Consider the following 24,361-nt stretch of genomic DNA (forward strand, 5'->3'; position numbering starts at 1 on the left):
CACTTTTTGATAGAGTTGTTTTTTTCTTGTAAACTTGTTTAAGTTCCTTGTAGATTCTGGATATTAGGCCTTTGTCAGATGGGTAGCTTGCAAAAATTTTCTCACATTCTGTAGGTTGCCTGCTTACTCTGATGGTTCTTGTTGTTTGTTTGTTTTTGTTTTTTTTCTGTGCAGAAGCTCTTTAGTTTAATTAGATCCCATTTGTCAATTTTGGCTTTTGTTGCAATTGCTTTTGGTGTTTTAGTCATGAAGTCTTTGCCCATGCCTATGTCCTGAATTGTATTGCTGAAGTTTTCTCAGAGATTTTATGGTTTTAGGTTACCCATTTAAGGCTTTAATCCACTTGAGTTAATTTTCATATAAAGTGTAAGGAAGGGGTCCAGTTTCTGTTTTCTGCATATGACTAGCCAGTTTTCCCAGCACCATTTATTAAATAGGGAATCCTTTCCCCATGGCTTGTTTTTGTCAGGTTTGTGAACGATCAGATGGTTGTAGATGTGTGGTGTTATTTCTGAGGCCTGTGTTCTGTTCCATTAGTATATATCTCTATTTGGGTGCCAGTACCATGTTGCTTTGGTTACTGTATCCTTGTAGTATAGTTTGAAGTCAGGTAGCATGATGCCTCCAGCTTTGTTCTTTTTGCTTAGGATTGTCTTGGGTATATGGGCTCTTTTTTGGTTCCATATGAAATTTAAAGTAGTTTTTTCTAATTCTGTGAAGAAAGGTAATGGTAGCTTGATGGAAATAGCATTGAATCTGTAAGTTACTTTGGTCAGTATGGCCATTTTCACGATATTGTTTCTTCCTATCCATGAGCATGGAATAGTTTTCCATTTATTTGTGTCCTCTTATTTCCTCGAGCAGTGGTTTGTAGTTCTCCTTGAAGAGGTCCTTCATGTCCCTTGTAAGTTGTATTCCTAGGTATTTTATTCTTTGCACAGTTGTGAATAGGAGTTCACTCATGTTTTGGCTCTCTGCTTGTCTATTATTGGTATAGAGGAATGCTTGTGATTTTTGCCCACTGATTTTGTATCCTGAGACTTTGCTGAAGTTGTTTATTGGCTTAAGGAGTTTTCGGGCTGAGACAATGGGGTTTCTAAATATACAATCATATCATCTGTAAACAGGAATAATTTGACTTCCTGTCTTCCTGTTTGAATACCTTTTCTTTCTCTTGCCGGATTGCCCTGGCCAGAACTTCCAATACTATGTTGAATTGGAGTGGTCAGAGAGGGCAGCCTTGTCTTGTGCTAGTTTTCAAAGAGAATGCTTCCAGTTTTTGCCCGTTCAGTATGCTACTGGCTATGGGTTTATCATAAATAGCTCTTATTATTTTGAGATGTTCCACCAATCCCTAGTTTATTGAGAGTTTTTAGCATGAAGGGATGTTGAACTTTATTGAAGGCCTTTTCTGCATCTATTGAGATAATCATGTGGTTTTTGTCATGGGTTCTGTTTATGTGATGGATTATGTTTATTGATTTATATTTGTTGAACCAGACTTACATTCCATGGATGAAGCCAACTGGATCGTGGTAGATAAGATTTTTGATGTGCTTCTGGATTTTGCTTGCCAGTATTTTGTTGAGAATTTTTGCATCAATATTCATCAGGGTGTTGGTCTGAAATTTTCTTTTGTTGTCTCTGCCAGGTTTTGGTATCAGGATGATGCTGGCCTCATAAAATGAGTTAGGGAAGAGTCCTTTTTCTCTTGTTTGGAATAGTTTCAGAAGGAATGGTACCAGCTCCTCTTTGTACCTCTGGTAGAATTCGGCTGTGAATCTGTCTGATCCTGGGCTTTTTATGGTTGGTAGGGTATTAATGACTGCCTCAATTTCAGAGCCTGTTATTGGTCTATTCAGGGATTCAACTTCTTCCTGCTTTAGTCATGGGAGGGTGTATGTGTCCAGGAATTTATCTATTTCTTCTAGATTTTCTAGTTTATTTGTGAAGAGATGTTTATAGTATTCTCTGATGGAAGTTTGTATTTCTGTGGGATCAGTGGTGATGTACCCTTTCTCATTTTTTATTGTGTCTATTTGATTCTTCTTCTTTATTAGTCTGGCTAGTGGTCTATCTATTTTGTTAATCTGTTAAAAAAAACAAAAAACAAAAAACAAAAACCAGCTCCTGGATTCACTGATTTTTTTGAAAGGTTTTTCATGTCTCTGTCTCCTTCAGTTCTGCTCTGATCTTATTTATTTCTTGCCTTCTGCTAGTTTTTGAATGTGTTTGCTCTTGCTTCTCTAGTTCTTTTAATCGTGATGTTAGGGTATCAGTTTTAGATCTTTCCTGCTTTCTCATGTGGGCATTTAGTGCTGTAAAGTTCCCTCTACACACTGCTTTAAATGTGTCCCAGAAATTCTGGTATGTTGTGTCTTTGTTCTCATTGGTTTCAAAGAACATCTTTATTTCTGCCTTCATTTCATTATTTACCCAGTAGTCATTCAGGAGCAGCTTGTTCAGTTTCCATGTAGTTGTGCGGTTTTGAGTGAGTTTCTTAATCCTGAGTCCTAATTTGATCTCACTGTGGTCAGACAGACTGCTATGATTTCCATTCTTTTGCATTTGCTGAGGAGTGTTTTACTCCCAATTTTGTGGTCAATTTTAGAATAAGTGCTATGTGGTGCTGAGAAGAATGTATATTCTGTTGATTTGGGGTGGAGAGTTATCTGTAGTTATTAGGTCTGCTTGTTCCAGAGCTGAGTTCAAGTCTTGAATATCCTTTTTAATTTTCTGTCTCATTGATCTAATATTAACAGTGGGGTGTTAAAGTCTCCCACTGTCTCTTTGCAGGTCTCTAAGAACTTATTTTATGAATCTGGTGCTCCCATATTGGGTGTACGTATGTTTAGGATAGTTAGCTCTTGTCGTTGAATTGATCCCTTTACCATTATGTAATGCCCTTCTTTGTCTTTGATTTTTGTTAAAGTCTGTTTTATCAGAGACTAGGATTGTAACCCCTGTTTGTTTTTTTCTTTCCATTTGCTTGGTAAATTTTTCTCTATCCTTTTTTCTTTTGAGCCTATTTGTGTCTTTGCATGTGAGATGGGTCTCCTGAATACAGCACACTGATGGGTCTTGACTCTATCCAATTTGCCATGCTGTGTCTTTTAATGGAGCATTTAACCCATTTACATTTACGCTTAATATTATTATGTGTGAATTTGATCCTGTCACCATGATCCTAGCTGGTTATTTTGCACATTAGTTGATGCAGTTTCTTCATAGTGTCATTGGTCTTTATATTTTGGTGTGTTTTTGCAGTGGCTGGTGTCAGTTTTTCCTTCCCATATTTAGTGCTTCTTTCAGGAGCTCTTGTAAGACAAGCCTGGTGTTGACAGAATCGCTCAGCATTTGCTTGTCTGGAAGGGATTTTATTTCTCCTTCGCTTATGAAGCTTAGTTTGGCTGGATATGAAATTCTGCAATGAAAATTATTTAAGAATGTTGAATATTGGCCCCACTTTCTTCTAGCTTGTAGGGTTTCTGCAGAGAGATCCACTGTTAGTCTGATGGGCTTCCCTTTGTAGGTAACCTGAACTTTCTCCCTGGCTGCCCTTAACATTTTTTCCTTCATTTCAACCTTGGAGAATCTGACGATTATGTGTCTTGAGATTGCTCTTGAGTAGTATCTTAGTAGTGTTCCTGAATTTAAATGTTGTCTTTAGGATAGGTCTTGCTAGGTTGGGGAAGTTCTCCGTGATATCCTGAAGTGTTTTCCAACTTGGTTCCATTCTCCCTGTCACTTTTAGGTACACCAATCAATGGTAGGTTTAGGGTTTAGTCTTTTCACATCATCCCATATATCTTGGAGGCTTTGTTCCTTTTCATTCATTTTTCTGTAATCTTGTCTCTTCTCGCCTTCAGTAAGTTGATCATCAATCTCTGATACCCTTTATTCCACTTGATTGATTTGGCTATTGATACTTGTGTATGCTTCATGAAGTTTTCGTGCTGGGTTTTTCAACTGCATCAGGTCAGTTTATGTTTCTTCTCTAAACTGGTTATTCTAGTTAGCAGTTTCTGTAACCTTGTATTAAGGTTCTTAGCTTCCCTGTGCTGGGTTAGAACATGCTCCTTTAGGTCACAGGAGGTTGTTATTACCCACCTTCTGAAGCTGACATCTTTCAATTTGTCAAACTCATTCTCCATCCAGTTTTGTTCCCTTGCTGAAGAGGAGTTGTGATCATTTGGAGGAGAAGAGGCATTCTGGTTTTTGGAATTTTTAGCATTTTTGCGCTGGTTTTTCATCATCTTCATAGATTTATCTACCTTTGGTCTTTGAGGCTGATGACCTTTGGATGGGGATTTTGTGTGGGGCTCCTTTTTGTTGATGTTATTGCTTTCTATTTGTTAGTTTTTCTTCTAACAGTCAGGCCTGTCTTCTGGACTTTGCTGGAGGTCCACTCCAGACCCTGTTTGCCTGGGTACCACCAGCATAGGCTGCAGAACAGCAGAGATTGCTGCAGCTCCTTTCTCTGGAAGCTTTGTCCCAGAGGGGTAGTAGCCTGATGCCAGCCAGAGCTCTCCTGTATGAGGTGTCTCCCAGGCTGGAGGCATGGGGGGTGGGAGTCAGGGACCCACTTGAGGCGGCAGTCTGTCCCTTAGCAGAGCTCGAGTGCTGTGCTGGGAGAATGTTCCTTATCAGGATTAGCTGCGCTCTTCAGAGCCAGCAGACAGGAATGTTTAAGTCTGCTGAAGCTGCGCCCACAGCTGCCCCTTCCCCTAGGTGCTCTGTCCAGGGAGATGGGAGTTTTATCTATAAGCCCCTGACTGGGGCTGCTGGGGAGGCAATTTTTATACACAAAAAGTAGCAATTGTTACTCTGTCCTTCCCCTCCACAAATAAAAAGAAAACAGGAAGCAGCAGATCAACAAACAAAACTGACCACAACCAACGTTTATTCTTGATTTGTCATCACTCTTTTCATGGCTTGTTTTCTTCCACATGTTAAATATATAAAAACCAAAACTTTATTAACATACAAATAAAGAAAACATGCGCAGCATGTATGCATGGCAGGTAGTGAGGAAACCTGGCCAGCTGACTGGTTCCTGCACCAAGGTTTGCAGAGTAGGTTGTGTTTGAACACCTTCTGTGGGTCTGTGTCATTTCCAAGTTGAAGAATTTCAACCAAAGAGCAACATGTCACACTGGTTAAAGACAGTTAATGACACAGAAGCATTTCTGTTCATACTAAGGGAAAAGGCTTTTCTTTTATTTATTTCTTTTTCCTGAGTCTCCACTTTTTTCTTCTCTGACAAATGTTTGAAATTCAGTGAAATACCAAAGGAGACAAGGATGAAGGGGACACAGGATGGAATCAGAAAAAAACACAAATGGAATCCAGGAAGTTCTATGGGAGACAACTGATATATCTCCTTGATAAAGAAAAATTGTACAGAATATTTAATGAGTCTGTCTTGCCCCAAAAGGGAAAAAACACAAGTAGCTAAGCCATTTGCAGAGAGGAAAAAATGTCATGGGAAAATGAAAAATATCTCTAATGTCTATGTAGCACATAAAATATCTAAGTAGGCGAGTACAGTGGTTCACGCCTGTATTGGGAGACCAAGGCAGGCAGATCACTTGAGGTCAGGAGTTCAAGACCAGCCTGGCCAAGATGGTGAAACCCCATCTCTACTAAAAATACAAAAATTAGCTGGGAGTGGTGGCAGGCGCCTCTAATCCCAGCTAGTCAGGAAGCTGAGGCAGGAGAATCACTTGAACCCAGGAGGCGGAGGTTGCAGTGAGCCAGGATCGCACCACTGTACTCCAGTCTGGGTGACAGAGCAAGACTCCGTCTCAAAAAAGAAATATTTAGTAAATATTAAAGGACAAGAGGGAATATCTGTTTAAAAAATCATAATGCATATGTTAGATGAAAAAATAATAGGATGAGATGGTCGTTATTGAAATAGCATTTGCTATATAAATTCAAACGTTCCTTTTCAAATTCAGCTTCTCAGAGGTTTGACTTCAGATGCTTGAGCACTTTCAACATTATCTTTGCCTTTATCCTTCTTCATGCGGATAAACACAACTGCTAAGATTATACCTAAAAGAAAAAACCCAGGGTCAAATAAATGGGATCTTTTAAAATGTACTGTCACATTCAGTTATAAAGTAGTATTGTGGTAGGAAAAAAATGACTCAACTTCATTTTTGTATGTGGTTCAACAAAGTTTCACTGCCCTAGTGAATAAAGGACTCTAGTCATTGGCCTTTGTAGAGAAATGAGCTTATCATTTATCCTGTTGGATGTATCAAGTTCCAAATCATAGCCAACTTGGCACTTGCTGGATCTTGCCCTAAGAACATAGGACCTAATGTCCCACACTATGGAGTGTATAAGCACCTGACAAAGTTCCTGAACTTTATATATACTTAATATTGATTCTATTCTTCCCCTTGACTAGAGAAAACAATCCAATTAGCCCAACCAGAAAGCTGTTCTCTGACCTGCTCACCTCCCTGAAGCTGATTTTCATTGTGTCCATACCAACTGTCGCATTTCTTTGGGCACCTTCCTCTTGGATCCGGCCTATGTTGTTGTGGGACCCTGGGTAGACTACTCAACCTTCTTGGTTTCTCTTACCTGATACATCAAAATTACACTGTGCAGCTCAGCACTGATTGTGTACTGTCAAACAGAGTCCACTATGACGAAGGGAGTTGTTTTAAGGAAACTAACCCGCTAATAAGTTTATAGGAGGAATCATGGCAGAAAAGACTGGATGCTCGGAAACTTACAATTGCAACCCTATCTTGAAGAGAATAAGGGAATGAAACTGTAAAATCCTATTCTATTTCTGGATGTTTCCAAACTCAAGCCGTCTTTAACTTGTGGTAAGATTATGGAATTAAGTTGATATGTTAAGAAAATTGCTATCTGATGTGTAAATTCAAAAACCCTTTCAAGGTGGGAGGGCAAATAGAATAAGAAAAGGCACAGAGGCAGAAGGGACCTTATGTAAGTGAGTGGGACCTCAAAAAGCCAGTGCAATTACCATGAAAAGTGTGCAGCAGATGGTGGTTCTCAGGGAGGAATGATGATCACCATGCACACATTAGGATGGGCAGTGGCCATGACGTGAAGGACCTCCCATGCCATAGGGAGTCTGGACTGAAGGGTATAAAGAAGTGAGACCCCCTTTAGATGCATGAATCAGAGTCCAGTGTGACACATTCAATCATGGGAGAAAAGACCAGATGCTGAGAGAACAATCAATAATACTTAGAATAGTCCTGGCCGGGCGCGGTGGCTCAAGCCTGTAATCCCAGCACTTTGGGAGGCCGAGGCGGGCGGATCACGAGGTCAGGAGATCGAGACCATCCTGGCTAATACGGTGAAACCCCGTCCCTACTAAAAAAATACAAAAAAAACTAGCCGGGCGAGGTGGCAGGCGCCTGTAGTCCCAGCTACTCCGGAGGCTGAGGCAGGAGAATGGCGTGAACCTGGGAGGGGGAGCTTGCAGTGAGCTGAGATCTGGCCACTGCACTCCAGCCTGGACGGCAGAGCGAGACTCCGTCTCAAAAAAAAAAAAAAAAAAAGAATAATCCTAGTCCTTCTTTTAAAAGAAAAAGGATATGCAACCATAAACCCCTTCACTCAGGTACCCATGAAATAATGAAGTATCTATTTCTAATGCTTAACTTGTGGTGGGGACAACAGTTGAAAGAGGGCAATTACTATATATAGGTTGAGTATCCCTAATTTGAAAATCTCTAATCTGAAACTTTTGGGGGACCAACTTGATGCCACAAGCAGAAAATTCTACACCTGACCTCATGTGACAGGTTGAAGGAAAAACTTGGTTTCATGCACAGTATTATGTAAAATATTGTATGAAATACCTTCAGACTATCTGTATAAAATGTTTATGAATCATGTGAATTTTGTGTTGAGACTTGGGTCCCATCCCCAAGATATCTCATCATGTATTTGCAAATGTTCAAAAATCTGGAAAAAATCTAAAATCTGAAACACTTATGCACTCAATCATTTTGGGTAAGGAAACACTTGGAATAGGCACTGAGTTGTTTGCAAAAAAGAAAAAAACAGCTAGATCAGGGGATTCTACTGTCTAGCCAAGCCAGGGGCTATGGCAGAGGCTGTGGTCATGATGCAATGGGTTATTCTGGGTAATAAAGAATCAGGTTTCTATGCATAGGGAAGTTCTGCACTATACATTTCAGGTATCTCAGCATCACCACTGGAAGGCTAACTTCTGCCTGTAACAATAATGGCAGGTGAGACCATAAACTCTGGTGTAGGATCTGTGTATGTCACTGTTTCCCCCACATCAACACAGTGCCTGACACATGGTACTGCTACTGCATTTCTTCCCTCTTTATCACAAAAGCTTTGTAACTAGGCATAATATGTAACAATTGATGACCATAAATCCCCTTATATTTCTAAATTAATAAGGCAATAGAGACAGAGGGTGGTACTAAAGCTGTAACTCCAAGAAAGTCTGATGTAATTTACTGGTGATCTACCTTCTGGACTATTGCCTGGGTTGCCATTTGAGCAGCCACCAGACCAATCCAGGAAGACAGGCCCTGAGATAAGCTCACATTTCTGAGGCCCAGGATATGACTCTTTGAATTAAGAAATTACACTCACCAATGACCAGAAGAGTGGTCAGCAGTATACCAACTGCCATGCCCACAGTGGGTATCCCAGGCTGGTGACCTGCTGGCCGGAAACAACTTCCTTCCCCACAACTGCAGAATGTAACTGGAAAACAGGACAGTATTTGGTAGGATAAATTCTCAAGTGAATAGTTGCAGAATCCCATATCAAAGACAAAAATCTCTTCAAACGGCCCGTGGTGACAGATACTAGCCTGAGTTGCCTATAGCAGAATATCTACCTGGTAAAGAAACAATGCTTTCCAAGGGTGGCCGACCCCCATCATTGATGCAGATCAAGACAACATATTCCCTCTCCTCAAAGTCTGTGTGCCTGGTAGACAGTCGGGCATGAGTACCTGCCAGGACAGGAAAAAAACACAAAAACAAAAACACGTGAAAATACAACTTCAGACCCTGGATTAGCAGGAATAAAGCTCATTTTGTATCACATACTAAGGTTGACTGGAACATGGCTGGATATGAGTTAAACTGCCCAAAGTATCATCCACATCATTCCACATGTATCTTCCCATAAGGTAAGAAAGAGTTAAAGCATCCTTTAAGTTCTTAATTCATGATTTCTCTGTAGAAATTTATACTAAATACAGTCAATTATCATTTGTAGCACTTATGTTCTATAAAGTTGCCCCAAACACTGAATTAATGAATGCTGAACCATTGCTCCTAGAGGAAAGGCAGGGTTAGTTTCCTGTGAGCTTCTAGTCACATTTTCCCTAACTGATCAATATATAACCTTGGTTTTTTGTGTGTTTCTGTTTAAAGATATCTTATTTAACATATATTGTTCATTGTAACATTTAACTCACATCTAACAGCACTAAAACTTCCTGAACAAAGCTTATCAAACACATATGTTTAGCTTGGTGGAAAATAATTGCAGTTTTGGACATAACTTTTCATCTGTGACCCAAACCACAATTTTTCTCTGTAAGGCACACATCACAGCCTTCCTGTGCTTAGGAACTCTAGATAGCACTTCAGCACTATAGTTCAGAGCCATTTTTTTTTTAAAATCATGGGTCATCTTTTAGGTTTGACCCTGTGTGTGTGTGTGTGTGTTTTTAAATACTTTAAGTTCCAGGGTACATGTGCACAGTGTGCAGGTTTGATACATAGGTATACACGTGTCATGTTGATTTATTGTACTCATCAACTCGTCATTTACATTAGGTATTTCTCCTAATGCTGTCCCTCCCCCAGCTCCCCACCCCCCCGACAGGCTCCAGTGTGAGATGTTCCCCACCCTTTGACCAAGTGTTCTCATTGTGCAATTCCCACCTATGAGTGAGAATATGCAGTGTTTGGTTTTCAGTCCTTGTGATAGTTTGTTCAGAATGATGGTTTCCAGCTTCATCCATGTCCCTGCAAAGGACATGATCATCCTTTTTTATGGCTGCATAGTATTCCATGGTGTATATATACCATATTTTCTTAATCCAGTCTATCATTGATGGGTATTTGGGTTGGTTCCAAGTCTTTGCTATTGTGAATAGTGCTGCAATAAACATACGTGTGCATGTGTCTTTATAGTAGCATGGTTTATAATACTTTGGGTATATACCCAGTAATGGGATGGCTGGGTCAAATGGTATTTCTGGTTCTAGATCCTTGAGGAATCGCCACACTGTCTTCCACAATGCTTGAACTAATTTACACTCCCACCAACAGTGTAAAAGCATTCCTATTTCTCCACATCCTCTCCTGCATCTGTTATTTCCTGACTTTTTAATGATTGCCATTCTAACTGGCACAACATGGTATCTCATTGTGGTTTTGATTTGCATTTCTCTGATGACCAGTGATGATCATGTTCATGTGTCTGCTGGCTGCATAAACGTCTTTTGAGAAGTGTCTGTTCATATCCTTTGCCCACTTTTTGATGGGGTTATTTTTTTCTTGTAAATTTGTTTGAGTTCTTCGTAGATTCTGGATATTAGCCCTTTGTCAGGACGGTAGACTGCAAAAATGTTTTTCCATTCTGTATGTTGTCTGTTCACTCTGATGGTAGTTTCTTTTGCTGTGCAGAAGCTCTTTAATTACATCACATTTGTCAATTTTGGCTTTTGTTGCAATTGCTTTTGGTGTTTTAATCATAAGTCCTTGCCCATCCCTATGTTCTGAATGGTATTGCCTAGGTTTTTTTCTAGGGATTTTATGGTTTTAGGTCTAACATTTAAGTCTTTAATCCATCTTGAATTAATTTTCGTATAAGGAGTAAGGACAGGATCCAGTTTCAGAACCTATCCAGAAATTACACATATTACATAAATTGTGGGAAAAGACATGAATGAAACAGTTATTATATTCTATATGTTCAAGAAGCTACAAGACTAAGAACTGTGTAGATAGATACAGAACATTTTTAAAACCCAAGTTAATTTATAGAAGAAAACTACAAAGTTTGATATAAAAATAGACTAGGTTGGATTAATGGCTATCATATAGCCATTGAATGTAGCAGAAAAAGACAGTAAACTTGAAGATATAGAAATAAAGCTATCCAAAAAGAAACAAAAAAAAGTAAGCTTTGAGACAATTTCAAGTGGCCTAATACATGTGTAATCAAATTCCTGAAAGCCAAGAAAGATAGTGGAGAGAAAAACATTTTTGATAAGACAATAGCTAATATTTTTTCCATGTTTGATGAAAACTCCAAATCCTCAGATCCAAGATGATCATCAAACTTCAGGAACAAGAAAAATGAATAAAACACCACCAAGGCAATATAAGCATCAAATTACTTAAAACTAATAAGAGAATATCTTAAAAACACCCAGAGAAAAAAGAACACAAATATTCAATGGAACAAGGAAGAACCATAGTGGGCAGGGCACCCCCGGTGGCTCACGCCTATAATCCCAGCACTTTGGGAGTCCTGGGCAGGCGGATTACTTGAGGCCAGGAGTTTGAGACCAGTCTGGGCTACTAGGGAGACTGAGTCACGAGAATCGCTTGAACCTGGGAGGCTGAGATTGTGCCACTGCACTCCAGCCTGGGCAACAGAGTAAGACTGTCTCAAAAAAAAAAGTGGTGAAATACCTTTGAAGTACTAAAAGAAAAAAATGTCTAAATTTAAAATTATTCTAATCATGTTTTCTGGTATGATGTAATTAAATTAGAAGTTAGAAAGGTATAGGAAATATTCCCAGAATATTTGGAAACTAACATAACACACTTTTAAATAACACATGATCACAAAAGAAATCTAAAGGGAAAACATAATGTATCAAATGTTGTGGGCCAGGCATGGTGATTCACTCCTATAATCCCAGCATTTTGGGAGACTGAGGTGGGAGGCTCACTTGAACCCAGGAGTTTGAGACAAGCCTGAGCAACATACCGTGACCCCCATCTCTACAAAAAATTTAAAAATAAAAAATTAGCCAAGTGTGGTGGCTCATACTTGTAGTCCCAGCTACACGGGAGGCTGAAGCAGGAAGCTTGTCTGAGCCCAGGAGTTCAAGGCTGCAGCAAGCCATGATCACACCACTGCACTGCAGCCTGGGTGACTGAGGCCCTGTCTATTTAACAAAAAGATCTCAAAGTAATGGCATCGGCTTCCACCTTAATGAAAACAGAACAAGAACAAAAACACAATGTAAGAAGAATAAAGGAAATAATAAAGATCTGGCCAGTGAAATATAAAAAAGCAGAAAAAAATGAAACCAAAAGCTGGTTCTTTGAAAATATTAATAAAATAAACTTCTAGCCAGATTATCAGGAAAAAAGATAATTTGCCAATATCAGAATGAGGTGATATCACTATGTATTCTACAGATATTAATATCATGAACTATATCAATAAATTAGATTAATGAAATAGATGAATTATTTGCAAGGTACAAGCTAACAAACTCAACCAAAAGGAAATATATAAATTGAATTTTTCTATATCTATAAAATAAAACTGAATTTGTAGTTAAAACTTCTTAAAAATACACCAGGCCCAGATAGCTTTACTGGCAAATTCTTTCAAGCTTTAAGAAGAAATACCACTTTTATGCAAACTTGACCAGATAATTGAAGATAAACAGATGAAATGCTTCCTCATTCTACAAGGCAAAATATATAGAGAGACCAACATCCCTCATGAATATAGATGCAAAAATTAAGTTTTAGCAAATCCAGCAATACATAAACATGGTAATATTTCATCACTAAGTAGGCGTTATCCCAGGAAGGTGATTTTAGATTCAAAAGTTGATGTAATTCATCAATTAATAGGCCCAAAAAATCAAATCAGCCACATAGTCAATACATGGAGCAAAAGCACTTGAACAATTTCATATCCATTTCCAATTTAGAAAAAAAAACCACCTCCAAATAGGAATAAAAGTCAAAGTCCTCAACCTAATAAAGATCACCTACAAAAATAAACCCTACAGCTAACGTCTACTTAATGGTGAAAGGCTAAATGCTTTCTTCCTAAGATCATGAACAAGTCAAGTATTTCTGCTCTTACTACCTCTATTTGACATTTCACTGAAGGTTTCAGCCAGTAATAAACAAAAGACATACAGATTGAAAAGGAAAAAGTCAGTGTTCACAGACAACATGATTGTCTGTGTAGAAAATCTATGAAATCTAAAAAAATAAGGTCAGCAAGGCTGTAGAATACAGATCAGTATACAGAAATCATTATATTCCTATATCTAGAAATATTTAAAATATCAAAACTCTGAAATGCTTAGGGAAAATTTTGCAAGAACTATACACTGAAAACAAACACATTGCTGAAAGAAATTAAAGAGCTAAATAAATGGAGACATATACCACGTTCATGAATTTGAAGACTTAATTTTGTTAATATGTCAGTTCTCCTCCAGATTCTCCAATAGATTCAACACAATCTCAACAGGAAGGAACAGGCTACCTTCTAAAATTTATATAGAAATGAACAAGACAGAATGAAGGAATTTTGAAAAAGAACAGTCAGAAAAATGAATCTACCTGATTTCAAGCCTTATACAGCTACAGTAATCAAGACAATGTTTTATTGGTATAAAAATAGAAACAGATTGATGAAACAAAAAAATCCAGAACTAGATTTATGTATAGGTGGTCACTTGATTTTTGCAAAGTTGTTAAGATAATCCAATGTAAAAAGGATGTTTTAAACAAATGGTGTTAGAACAGTTAGATAGCTATGTTAAAAACAATAAACTTTGGTCTTTACCACACCCCCTATGCAAGCATATCTCAGCGATATTATGGGTTTGGTTCCAGATCACTGCAATAAAGCAAATAGCTCAGTGAGGCGAGTCACATAAATTTTTTGTTTTTCTACTGAAATAACAGCTTATACTATACTCTGGACTGTTAATAGCATCATACCAAAACAAAAAAAAAAAAAAACCAAAACAAACAAACAAAAAAAAAACCCTAATGTCCATACCTTAATTTAAAAGTACTTTGTGTCAAAAAATGCTAATGATTATCTGACGCTTCAATGAGTCAATCTTTTTGCTGCTAATCATTTCCTGTCTCAATGTTGGTGGTTGCTAAAGGCTGGGGTGGCTGTGGCAATTTCTGAAAATCAGACAACAATGAAGTTTGTTGCACTTATTGACTTCCTTTCATGAGAGAGTTCTCTGTAGCATGTGATGCTGGCTGATGGCATTTTACCCACAAGAGAACATCTCTCAAAAATTGTAGTAAATCTTCTCAAACACTGCCACTGTTTTATCAACTATGTTTATGGAATATTCTAAATCCTTGCTTGTTATTTCAACAATGTGCATGACATCTTCACCAGAAGCAGATTCCATTGTTCAAACAAGCAAACAAAACCCACATTGTTCAGTTGTAAGAAGCAACTGTCATTCATTCCAGTTTGATCATGAGATTGCAGCAATTCAGTCACATAATCAAGGTTCCGCTTCTAATTCTACCTCTATTGTTTTTTTCACCACATTTTCAGGGACTCCTCTGCTGAAGTCTTGAACCCCTCAAAGTCATCCACGAGGGTTGGAATCAATTTCTTCCAAACTCCTACTAATGTGTATATTTCAACCTCCTCCCATGAATCACCTTTTTAAAGATGTCATCAAGAATCAAATGTTCTTGATGACATCTAGACTGGTGAATCTTTTCAGAAGGCTTTCAATTTACTTTGCCCAGATCCATCAGAGGAATTACTATCTAATAGGAGCTATAACCTTATGAAATGTATATCTTAAATAATTTGAAAATCAGAATTAATCTGGGGCCTGCAGAATGAATGTGTTAGCAGGCATGAAAACAACATTCATTTCCTTGTACATCTCCACCAGAGCTCTTGAGTAACCAGATGCATTGTCAATGAGTAGTAATATGTTGAGAGGAATCTTTTTTGGGGGAGAGTAGGTCTCAACACCGGGCTTAAAATATTCAGTAAACTATGCTGTAAACAGATGTGATGTCATCTGGGCTTTGTTGTTCCATTGATAGAGCACAGACAAAGTAGATTTAGCATAATTCTTAAGGGCCCTAGTATTTTAGGAATGCTAAATTAGGGTTGGCTTTAACTTAAAGTCACCAGTTGCATTAGTCCTAATAAAAGCCAGCCTGTCCTTTGAGGCTTTGAAGCCATGCATTTACTTCTCTAGCTATGGATGTCCAAGATAAAGATGGCATTGTTTTCCAAAAGAAGGCTGTTTCATCAACATTGAAAAGCTTGTTTAGTGTAGCCAGTTTCATTAATGATCTCAGATCTTCTGGATTACTTGCTTCCACTTCAATTTGCTGCATCATTTTGCACTTTGTTATGGAAATAGCTTCTTTCCTTAAACATCATAAATCAACCTCTTCTAGCTTCAAACATTTATTTTGCAGTTTCCTCACCTCTCTGTCTTTACAGAAGTGAGGAGTTAAGGCCTTGCTCTGGGTTAGATTTTGGTTTAAGGGAATATTGTTGCTGTTTTAATCTTCTATCCAGACTACTCAAACTTTCTGCCTTAATGGCAATAAGGCTATTTTGCTTTTTTTTAATTATTATTTGTGTGTTCACTGTAGCTTCACTCTTAATTTCCTTCAATAACTTTTCTTTTGCATTCACAACCTGGCTAAGCATTTTATGCAAGAGGCCTAGTTTTTGGCCAGTCTTGGCTATGAACATAACTCTCTCACTAAGCTAAATCACGTCTAGCTTTTGATTTAAAGTGACAGATGTGTGACTCTTCCTTTCACCTGAACACTTATATGCCATTCTAAGATTATTAATTGGCCTAATTTCAATATTGTGTCTCAGGCAACAGGGAGGCACAAGGAGAAGGAGAGACATGGAGCTCCACAACTTAATCATATACCTCCCATATGACCCAGCCATTCTACTCCTCAGTATTTAATCAAGAAAACTGCAAACATATGTCCCTACACAAAATATTTGTTCACAAATCCTCACAGCAGCTTTGTAATAGCAAAAGTTGGAGTTACAAGCAACCGGTGAACAGGTATAGTCATTCAATGGGAATACTACCCCTCAATAAAAAGGAATGAAGTATTGATACATGTAACAATACAGATATATCTCAAAATAATGAGATGAAAGAAACCAGACCAAAAAAGGTATACATACTATACTATACTATTCTATTCAGATAAACTTACTGAAAATGAAAACTATAGTAATGGAAAGCACATTGATGGTTGCCTGGGGAGAGGGGATGGGTGGGAAGCAGAGATTATAATAGGGCATGAAATATCTTCTGGGGGTGATAGAAATGTTCATTGTCTTAAATGTGTTGATGGCATCAGTGGTATTTACACATAATCAATTCTCATAAAATTGTATACTTTGTATACTTTGAATATATATACATAATATTCAATCTCAAAGTTTTTAAAAATTTCTATAAAATCTGCTTTCCATCTGTCATTGAAAATTTTGCAAATGATGCTTAGGTCATCCAACTGTTCGTCTACACCAAGGGAATGATGTGTGGTCATAATCTTTCCTCCCTTGAAAGCCTGGGGCTTTGTCCCCTCTGGAGTCCTTCCCTGTGCAAGCTTCCAAAGCATGAACTTCCATCCTGGAGCATGAGAGAAAGCTCTGCGCTGAGTACTGCAAACCCACCAAGTTAAATAAAACCTACTTTCATCATCCATCTGTGTTTTTTTCCATGTATTTCCAACAACTCACCATTGATTTTGGAAACTTGCCAGTCGTTCTGTAGGCTTTCACTGGCGACGGAAAATGTAAAGTGGGGACCCCGAAATGAGTGCTGATCGTCATCAGTAGCCTCGAAAATGAGACTTCCAGGTGCACTGAGGGGATGGCAGAAGAACAAGTCCGTGTAGTCCTTGGCCAGCCTGGGAGGGTTGTCATTCACATCCGTAAGGATCAGGTAGAACTGTGACACAGAGCTCAAGGAAGACCCCCCTAAGGAATTGAATGATTGAAACATGGGATCAGCTCACTCATTTTCCTCTTAAATAGAAGGGTTTCCCCTTCTTTAAAATTCAAGCAGTTAGGTACACTGAGATGCTAGAAAGAAGACGAGCTTTTAGAATCAAAGACCTAGTTTTGTTACTGGTGAAAAAGTCTTATTGACCATCATCATAATAACTAAGATCGATGTGCTAATATTTTACATATATTACTTCACAGTAATTCTGAAAACTGAGCTCAGAAGTTTTTTAACTTGCCCAAGGGAGAGAGGTTTTCAATCCAAGAGGTCTAACTCCAGCACTCACACCTTCACTTGCTCCTCACCAGGTCTTAGGCATGTTAGTTGAGTTTTCTAAGCTTATTTTCTTCAGTTGTGTAGCTTTGCGAGAATCCTTAATATGAGTGAATGTTCTGGAAAATAGTAAAAGTCTCCACAGATATTATGTAGTATATGTCAGGAGTGAAAAACTTGGATCTGCAGCATAACCGGTTGGTAGCTATGTAATCTTGGGCAGTTACTTAATTTCTCAGTGCTTTGGTTTCCTCGTTCATAATATGTGGTCAAGAATAGCACCTACCTTATAGTGTTGCATGAGGAGTAAGTTATTACGCTAAGTGCTCAGTATGGGGCTGTCAGTGCAACATAAACACAGACTGTTATCGTGTCCTCCCTGACACCAATCACAGACATTGTTTCTACAACTTCTGACTCTGACCTTGTTTGATTCCAGTAATGTTTTCTTGCTCCTGCTTCATTTCCAGTAAACCCTGTTTTCTTGCTTTTAGTCTCAACATCGTCTATGTCCATGACTACACTTAACCAAAGAAGAAAAGGCCGCTGTGTTCTTGAAGTCATTGTATCTATTTATATCATGTCAGTGCCAAAAACTAAAAACAGAACAGGGTTTTGGACCCTGGTTTTGATTTCTGAAACTTCTAGAATGTGAGAAACTCTTGGGACACATCCAGAGTGAAGTTCTGATCCCCATGCTATGAGAAAGGGGTGTGCACAGCATAAAGGCTCAGCCAGAACCTGCCTGCTGCTTCACTGGGAGCTTTTAAATCAAGAGTTAAATGTATACAATGCGATAGTGGAATGTGCTTCACTCAAGCAAGAGACAGAAACAGGGCCTGTCTGCTCACACACACCCTTCCCAAGCTGGCACGCGGTTCTGCATTCTACCCTTTTTGGTTTGCCTTGACTGAAGTAATTTTGTTTTTCTTAATCTTTCCGCATGCAGGGGCCATTTTTATGATTCCTGTCTGTTCTCCATTTAGCTCTCAACCCTGGGCCTCACATTTTGAAAGGGTTTTTTTTTTTTTTCAGGGCTGTGGTGGGTGGGGGGGTCTAAAAACATTTATTGAGTAATTTGTTTAATTCTCTTTTTTGGTAAACCTGACAGATACATTTACTAGCTAATTAGAGCCTGATCAACATTGGATCAACAGATTTCCTACTCGTATGTCTGAAAATTCCATTAAAATGCAAAGAAACTCTGTGTTAGTGGCCAGGCTTATTATTGGGTAAACATACTATTCCTATGAGTTTATTTTTATTTAAAAAAGTTCTCTGGAACTCCACATTTGGAGCCAGCAGGCAATATATATCACCACAACTGAAATAAATAGGATGCAAAGATTATACAGAAATGGCTCAAACATCCTGGGCTTTTCTATATAATAGTCTTTCCTTTCAAAAGTTCACCTAATTTCGTCAAAACACAGATACCCTGGTTCACCCAAACCTATGGAATCAGAATCTGCAGGGGTGGACTCCTAGTGTCCATATTCAACAAACTCCCTGGGGATTCTGACACATATCAAAGTAGAGAATATTTCATAAAACATTTTCTGCTTCAAAAAGGATGAGAGTTACAATTTAAGGTTGAAGGAGCAAGTGGTGGTCTAGGTGAACAGGTAACTGGTTTGACTCCACTCAGAGCTCCTGGGAGAAAACCACAACCACATTGGAAGAAGGGAGGTAGTTCAGCCAGGGACACAGAACCCTCTAGAAGAGGCCGTAGCCCCTATAGGAAACCACAGAGTGAGCAGCAGCCCTGCTGGGGGCACAGGTGTTTTTCACCTTTAACAAAACCATGAAGGGGCCCAGCATGGTGGCTCACACCTGTAATCCCAGAATTTTGGGAGGCGGAGGAAGGCAGATCACCTGAGGTCAGAAGTTTGAGACCAGGCTGGTCAACATAGTGAAACCCTGTCTCTTCTAAAAATACAAAAATTAGCCAGGCATGGTGGCAGGTGCCTGTAACCCCAGCTACTCAGAAGGCTGAGGCAGGAGAATTGCTTGAACCCAGGAGGCAGAGGTTGCAATGAGTGGAGATATCTTCTGAAAATCTATGTTCCTTTTTTTTTTTTTTTTTTTTTTTGCTTACCTACTTCAGTGGCCACCACTTGTACCCGATATGGACTTCCAGCTTCTCTGTCCTAATGGAGCCACACTAAAGATCTCACCAGTCACGTGGTCAATTTTAAGCCAACCTCTTGTGTCTCCTCTCAGTGAATAGCTTCATCAAATGAAAAGAGCAAAAGAAAGCCTGCATTACTTTGCATGAAAATGTGAAGCTAGTTCGTGCATCAACTAAATGTTTGTGCATCCTTTAAATATGTTGTAAATAATATACAAATAATGTTGATAATGATAATCTCAGCATTTGTATATTATTCACAACATATTTAAAGGATCTATTATCTCATATTATTAATGCTTTATTTGCATTTCATCTGTCTTCAAAAGGATTTGTTCGTCCTTACAACGTGGTGTTTGTGCTTGTGTTAGGAAGGGTATAGTTCAAAACTTCTGGGGAAAGTAGCTAAACTTTTCTGGCAATCAAAGAATTTAAATTAAAGTAACCCAGAAGTATCTTTTAAAACATCTTAGCAAACTACCCATCTAGAAAATTTGAACACCCAGTGGTGGAAATGTTGGGCAAGATGGGTGAATACTCATAGACCCTGGTAACGCAGTGAATTCCTCATCCAACAAACATATATTGAGTGCTGAGGAAGATCAGGCAGTGGGCCAAGGGAGGAGGTCACAAAAAGGGGCTCTTAGGCAAGTGAAAGAGATAGACAGATGAACAGATAATTCCAATAAAATGTGGTTAACACAACGGAGGGGGCCCTATGGAATCCAAGACAAGTTTACAGGAATCAGCAAAGTCTTTCTGAAGATGTTAAAGGCAAGAAGAGGACGCTTCAAGCAGAAGGAAGAGTGTGAGCTAAAGCACCAAGGGCCAAGGAACAGCATGGTGAGTGTGGAGTCAGGCATTTCAGCAGCGCTGGGGTATACATGGGAAGCAGAAGCCACAGAGATTTGAAGAGCCAGATTATAAGAAGCAAGGGGCAGCCAGCCAATGATTTAAGCAAGAAGGTGACCTGGCCATATTTGTGTTTTCAACAGAGCTCATTGGTAGGTGTGTGGAAGTTGAGAGAAACAAGACTAGAACCACAGGAAAACCAATGGTACAGCCCTTTAAAAAGCAACACATCATAGTCATGAGGATGTCCATGTCTTTAGAGCAAATAATTCCACTCCTGGAAATCCTACCTAAAAAAGACCAATCTAATCAAAGTTTAAAAAGAATTACATGCATACATCTATTTAAAACATTTTCTATAATCAGAAATACTGGAAGCAACCTACATGTCAAAGAATGAGAATGATTAAAAATTATGTGTTAATTTCCCACAATGTATTTTTTTAAGTATATTCCATATGCCAAACACTGTGTTAGGTTATAAATATGGGTAATGAATATGAAACCCTTTATACTTCGGATTTCATCCTGAAAGAGATGGAATGATTTGGAGCATTTTGAAAGGGGAGTCAGATGATCTGATTTACTTTTTTAAAAGGTCACTGACTGCAATTCAGTGAGTAGATTCAGGGTGGGGTGGGGGATGGCAGGGGTAAGGATGAATCCAGAACAGACACAGTGGTGCCTTTGAGTAGGCTGGAAGCAGGGAGAAGCAGGTGGACTCCGAATATATTTCAATAGAAGAATCTATAAGATTTGCTGAAGGATTGGATTCAGATCCACTGGGTGCTAATTGATTTTAAGTTTGTGGAGCTGGAGAATTAAATTACTCAGACCAACACTGGAGTCATCCTTAATTCTTTTTTTTTTTTTTTTTTGAGACGGAGTCTCGCTCTGTCGCCCAGGCTGGAGTGCAGTGGCGCGATCTCGGCTCACTGCAAGCTCCGCCTCCCGGGTTCACGCCATTCTCCTGCCTCAGCCTCCCGAGTAGCTGGGACTACAGGCGCCCGCCACTGCGCCCGGCTAATTTTTTGTATTTTTAGTAGAGACGGGGTTTCACCATGGTCTTGATCTCCTGACCTTGTGATCCGCCCGTCTCGGCCTCCCAAAGTGCTGGGATTACAGGCGTGAGCCACCGCGCCCGGCCTTTAATTCTTAACAGACTTATTACTCATGTCTGAACTATTGATTATTCCTTACTCCTGAAACACTTTCTTCTTTTGTCTTCTGGAACTGCACCTTACAGAACACCTCTTCTCAGTCTCCCTTGCTAACCTCCTCTTCCTGACCTCAACTTAATTGTATATGTGTCCTTCCCTTGTTTCATCACGGTAATTTTCTTATGTGCCTTTATTTTTCCCACTGATAAACTTTTTATTCTCATCTTTGACCAATGATTTTTATAGCATTTTCATGAAGAAGGTAGGAACTTTTGTGAAATAAATGGTATAAAGATTAAAAACATATTGTGTCTCCTCATAATTTTTTACTCAGTAGTATCTACACTAAACCACAGAGTATATCCCCTACTGTTCTTTCTTCTCTATAAAACTACAGAAGTAGTTAGAGTAAAACTGTAGGTGGTAACCTTGCTTCTCAATGATCAGATAAAGGTCTTAGAAGTGAATCCAAGTGCCTGAAGGACAGCTCAATGGGAGGCAAGACTCCCTCCAGATGTTTAGAGAAAGTTAAGGAATTGTCTGTCATTCATAGCCACATGCATGATTTAATTCATGCTGAAATATTTATTATGCCATAGACAGGAGGTGTAATGTACAACAGCAGCGAAAGATCTGAGTTCAAGTCTTATTAACTACATGATCTTAAAGATTTTATAGATATTATACAGATATATACAAACATATTTGTTAAGCAAATTAATCATCATTGTACTTTTTAAGGAAATCCGTGTGGGTCTTATTGAACTGAAAAAAAGGAATTGCTAAGATGGAAATGTTTATACATTTTTGTTTAGCCACCTCAACCAGAGCACCAGCTTCTCCAGGGGTGCTCTTTGGAGCCAAGGAACCTATGTATCCTACATCCAGAAGATTCCCTCAGCCCTGTAAGTTGGCATGGTCTGTCCAGTTGGGCTTTGATCTCTCTGTCTAGAACTCCAATACACCTTTAAGGCTGGAACCCTTTCTTAAACCCAGCCCAGATAACTGGCTCAGACACAGGGCCTGATTCATCTTGTCTCTCTCAGAGGTAAACCTCACCTGAACCATCCAGCTCTCAGCTGGGACCTGAAGCTCATGGGCTGGAATGGAACCTCACACTGCTTCCCACTTGTCTGAGACTAGATGCTTATTGATGAACCACCATCCCTCGGAATGCCCCCAGGGTGTTGACACCTTCCTAAACCAAGGCCAAGTTCATCATTGCTGGGTGTGCTGTGAGGGTCAGCCCTGGAGTCAGTGCAGGCCAGCTCCTCCTCCTCCTCCTCCCCACTGACTCTGGTGACCACGCAGCCAGGCCTGCCCAGCACTGTTGCCCTTTACCTTATGTCCAGACCTTCTGGATCCTTGGCAGTCACATTGCCCACTTTAGTGCCTATAGCTACATCCTCACTGACTTTCGCTTGGAATACGTATTGGGAAAATTCAGGTGCTTCATTCACATCTGTCACAAAAAGCGTGAACTTGGCAAAAGAACTTTCATTGTACGTCACACCAAACACTAGAGGCTCAGGATTTTCTGCTTTGAACACAATGTTGGAAACAGCTGCTGTTTCAAAATCAAGAGGCTGTGTAGGAGAAAGACAGAAAATTAATTTTGGGGTGATTAGATTCATTCCCTGTGCTTCTTAAACTCTCATATATTCAATATATGATATTGGGAAAACTGGATATCCACATGCAGAAGAATGAAATTAGACTATCTTATACCATGTATGAAAATCAGTTCAAAATAGATTATAGACAAAACATGAGACCTAAAACCTGTAGCACCACTAGAAGAAAACATAGAAGAAAACTGACATTGGTCTTGGCAATGATTTTTTTAAATTATTTTTTATTTTTGAGATGGAGCCTCATGCTCTGTCACCCAGCCTTTAGTGCAGTGGTGCAATCTTGGTTCACTGCAAGCTCCACCTCCTGGGTTTGTTCAAGTGATTCTCCTGCCTCAGTCTCCCAAGTGACTGGGATTACAGGCACCCACCACCACGCCTGGCTAATTTTTGTATTTTTAATAGAGACAAGGTTTCACCATGTTGGCCAGGCTGGTCTCAAATTCCTTACCTCAAGTGATCTGCCCGCCTTGGCCTCCCAAGGTGCTAGGATTACAGGTATGAGCCACCATGCCTGGCTGGAATAGAAGTTTATCTGACTTTCAGTTCTAGAGGCTAGAAAGCCCAAGAACATGGCACCAGCATCTGTTGAGGACTTTGTGCTGTGTTATCCTATGACAGAAGGGCAAACCATCTCACGAGATAGAGGAAACTCACCCTTTTATTTTTAGTAGAGATGGGGGTTCTGCCATGTTGGCCAGGCTGGTCTCAAATTCCTGACCTCAAGTGACCCACCCACCTCAGCCTCCCAAAATGCTGGGATTATAGGCATTAGCCACCATGCCCAGCCTAGCAGTGATCTTTTAGGTGTGACCCCAAAAGCACCGACTACAAAAGCAAAAGTAGACAAATGGGATTGCATCAAAGTAAGATGCTTCCACATAGCAAAGGAAACAGTGAAGCGGCAACTTACAGATCAGGAGAAAATATTTGCAAATATACATTTGAAAAAGGATTAATATAAAAAATTTATAAGGAATTCAAACAACTCAGTAGCAAGAAAACAACCTGTTTAAAACATAGGCAAAGGACCTGAATAGTAATTTCTCAAAAGAAGACATACAAACAGCCAACAGGTATATGAAAAAATGCTCATTACTAATCATCAGAGAAATGCAAATTAAAACCCCAATGAGATATCACCTCACACCTGTTAGAATGACCTATCAAAAAGACAAAAAACAAACATTGATGAGGATGTGGAGAAAAGGGAACCCTGTGCACGGTTGATAAGAATGTAAATTACAATAGCCATTGTGGA

General features: G+C 39.2%; 1 protein-coding gene across 1 annotated transcript in view; it reads right to left on the reverse strand.

The window, feature by feature from the left end:
- Positions 1-4,752: 4,752 nt before the first annotated feature.
- The window catches only part of CDH17 (cadherin 17), a 90,640-nt gene continuing 71,031 nt past the window's right edge, over positions 4,753-24,361 (reverse strand). The window contains 7 exon segments of the mRNA XM_010358622.2: positions 4,753-6,060; positions 8,635-8,748; positions 8,885-9,001; positions 16,786-17,025; positions 19,425-19,476; positions 19,478-19,556; positions 22,811-23,055. Of these exon segments, the coding sequence (XP_010356924.2) occupies positions 5,960-6,060; positions 8,635-8,748; positions 8,885-9,001; positions 16,786-17,025; positions 19,425-19,476; positions 19,478-19,556; positions 22,811-23,055 (948 nt within the window). The 3' untranslated portion in view covers positions 4,753-5,959.

Source organism: Rhinopithecus roxellana, chromosome 9 (genome assembly GCF_007565055.1).
Source record: "Rhinopithecus roxellana isolate Shanxi Qingling chromosome 9, ASM756505v1, whole genome shotgun sequence".
Classification (NCBI taxonomy): domain Eukaryota; kingdom Metazoa; phylum Chordata; class Mammalia; order Primates; family Cercopithecidae; genus Rhinopithecus; species Rhinopithecus roxellana.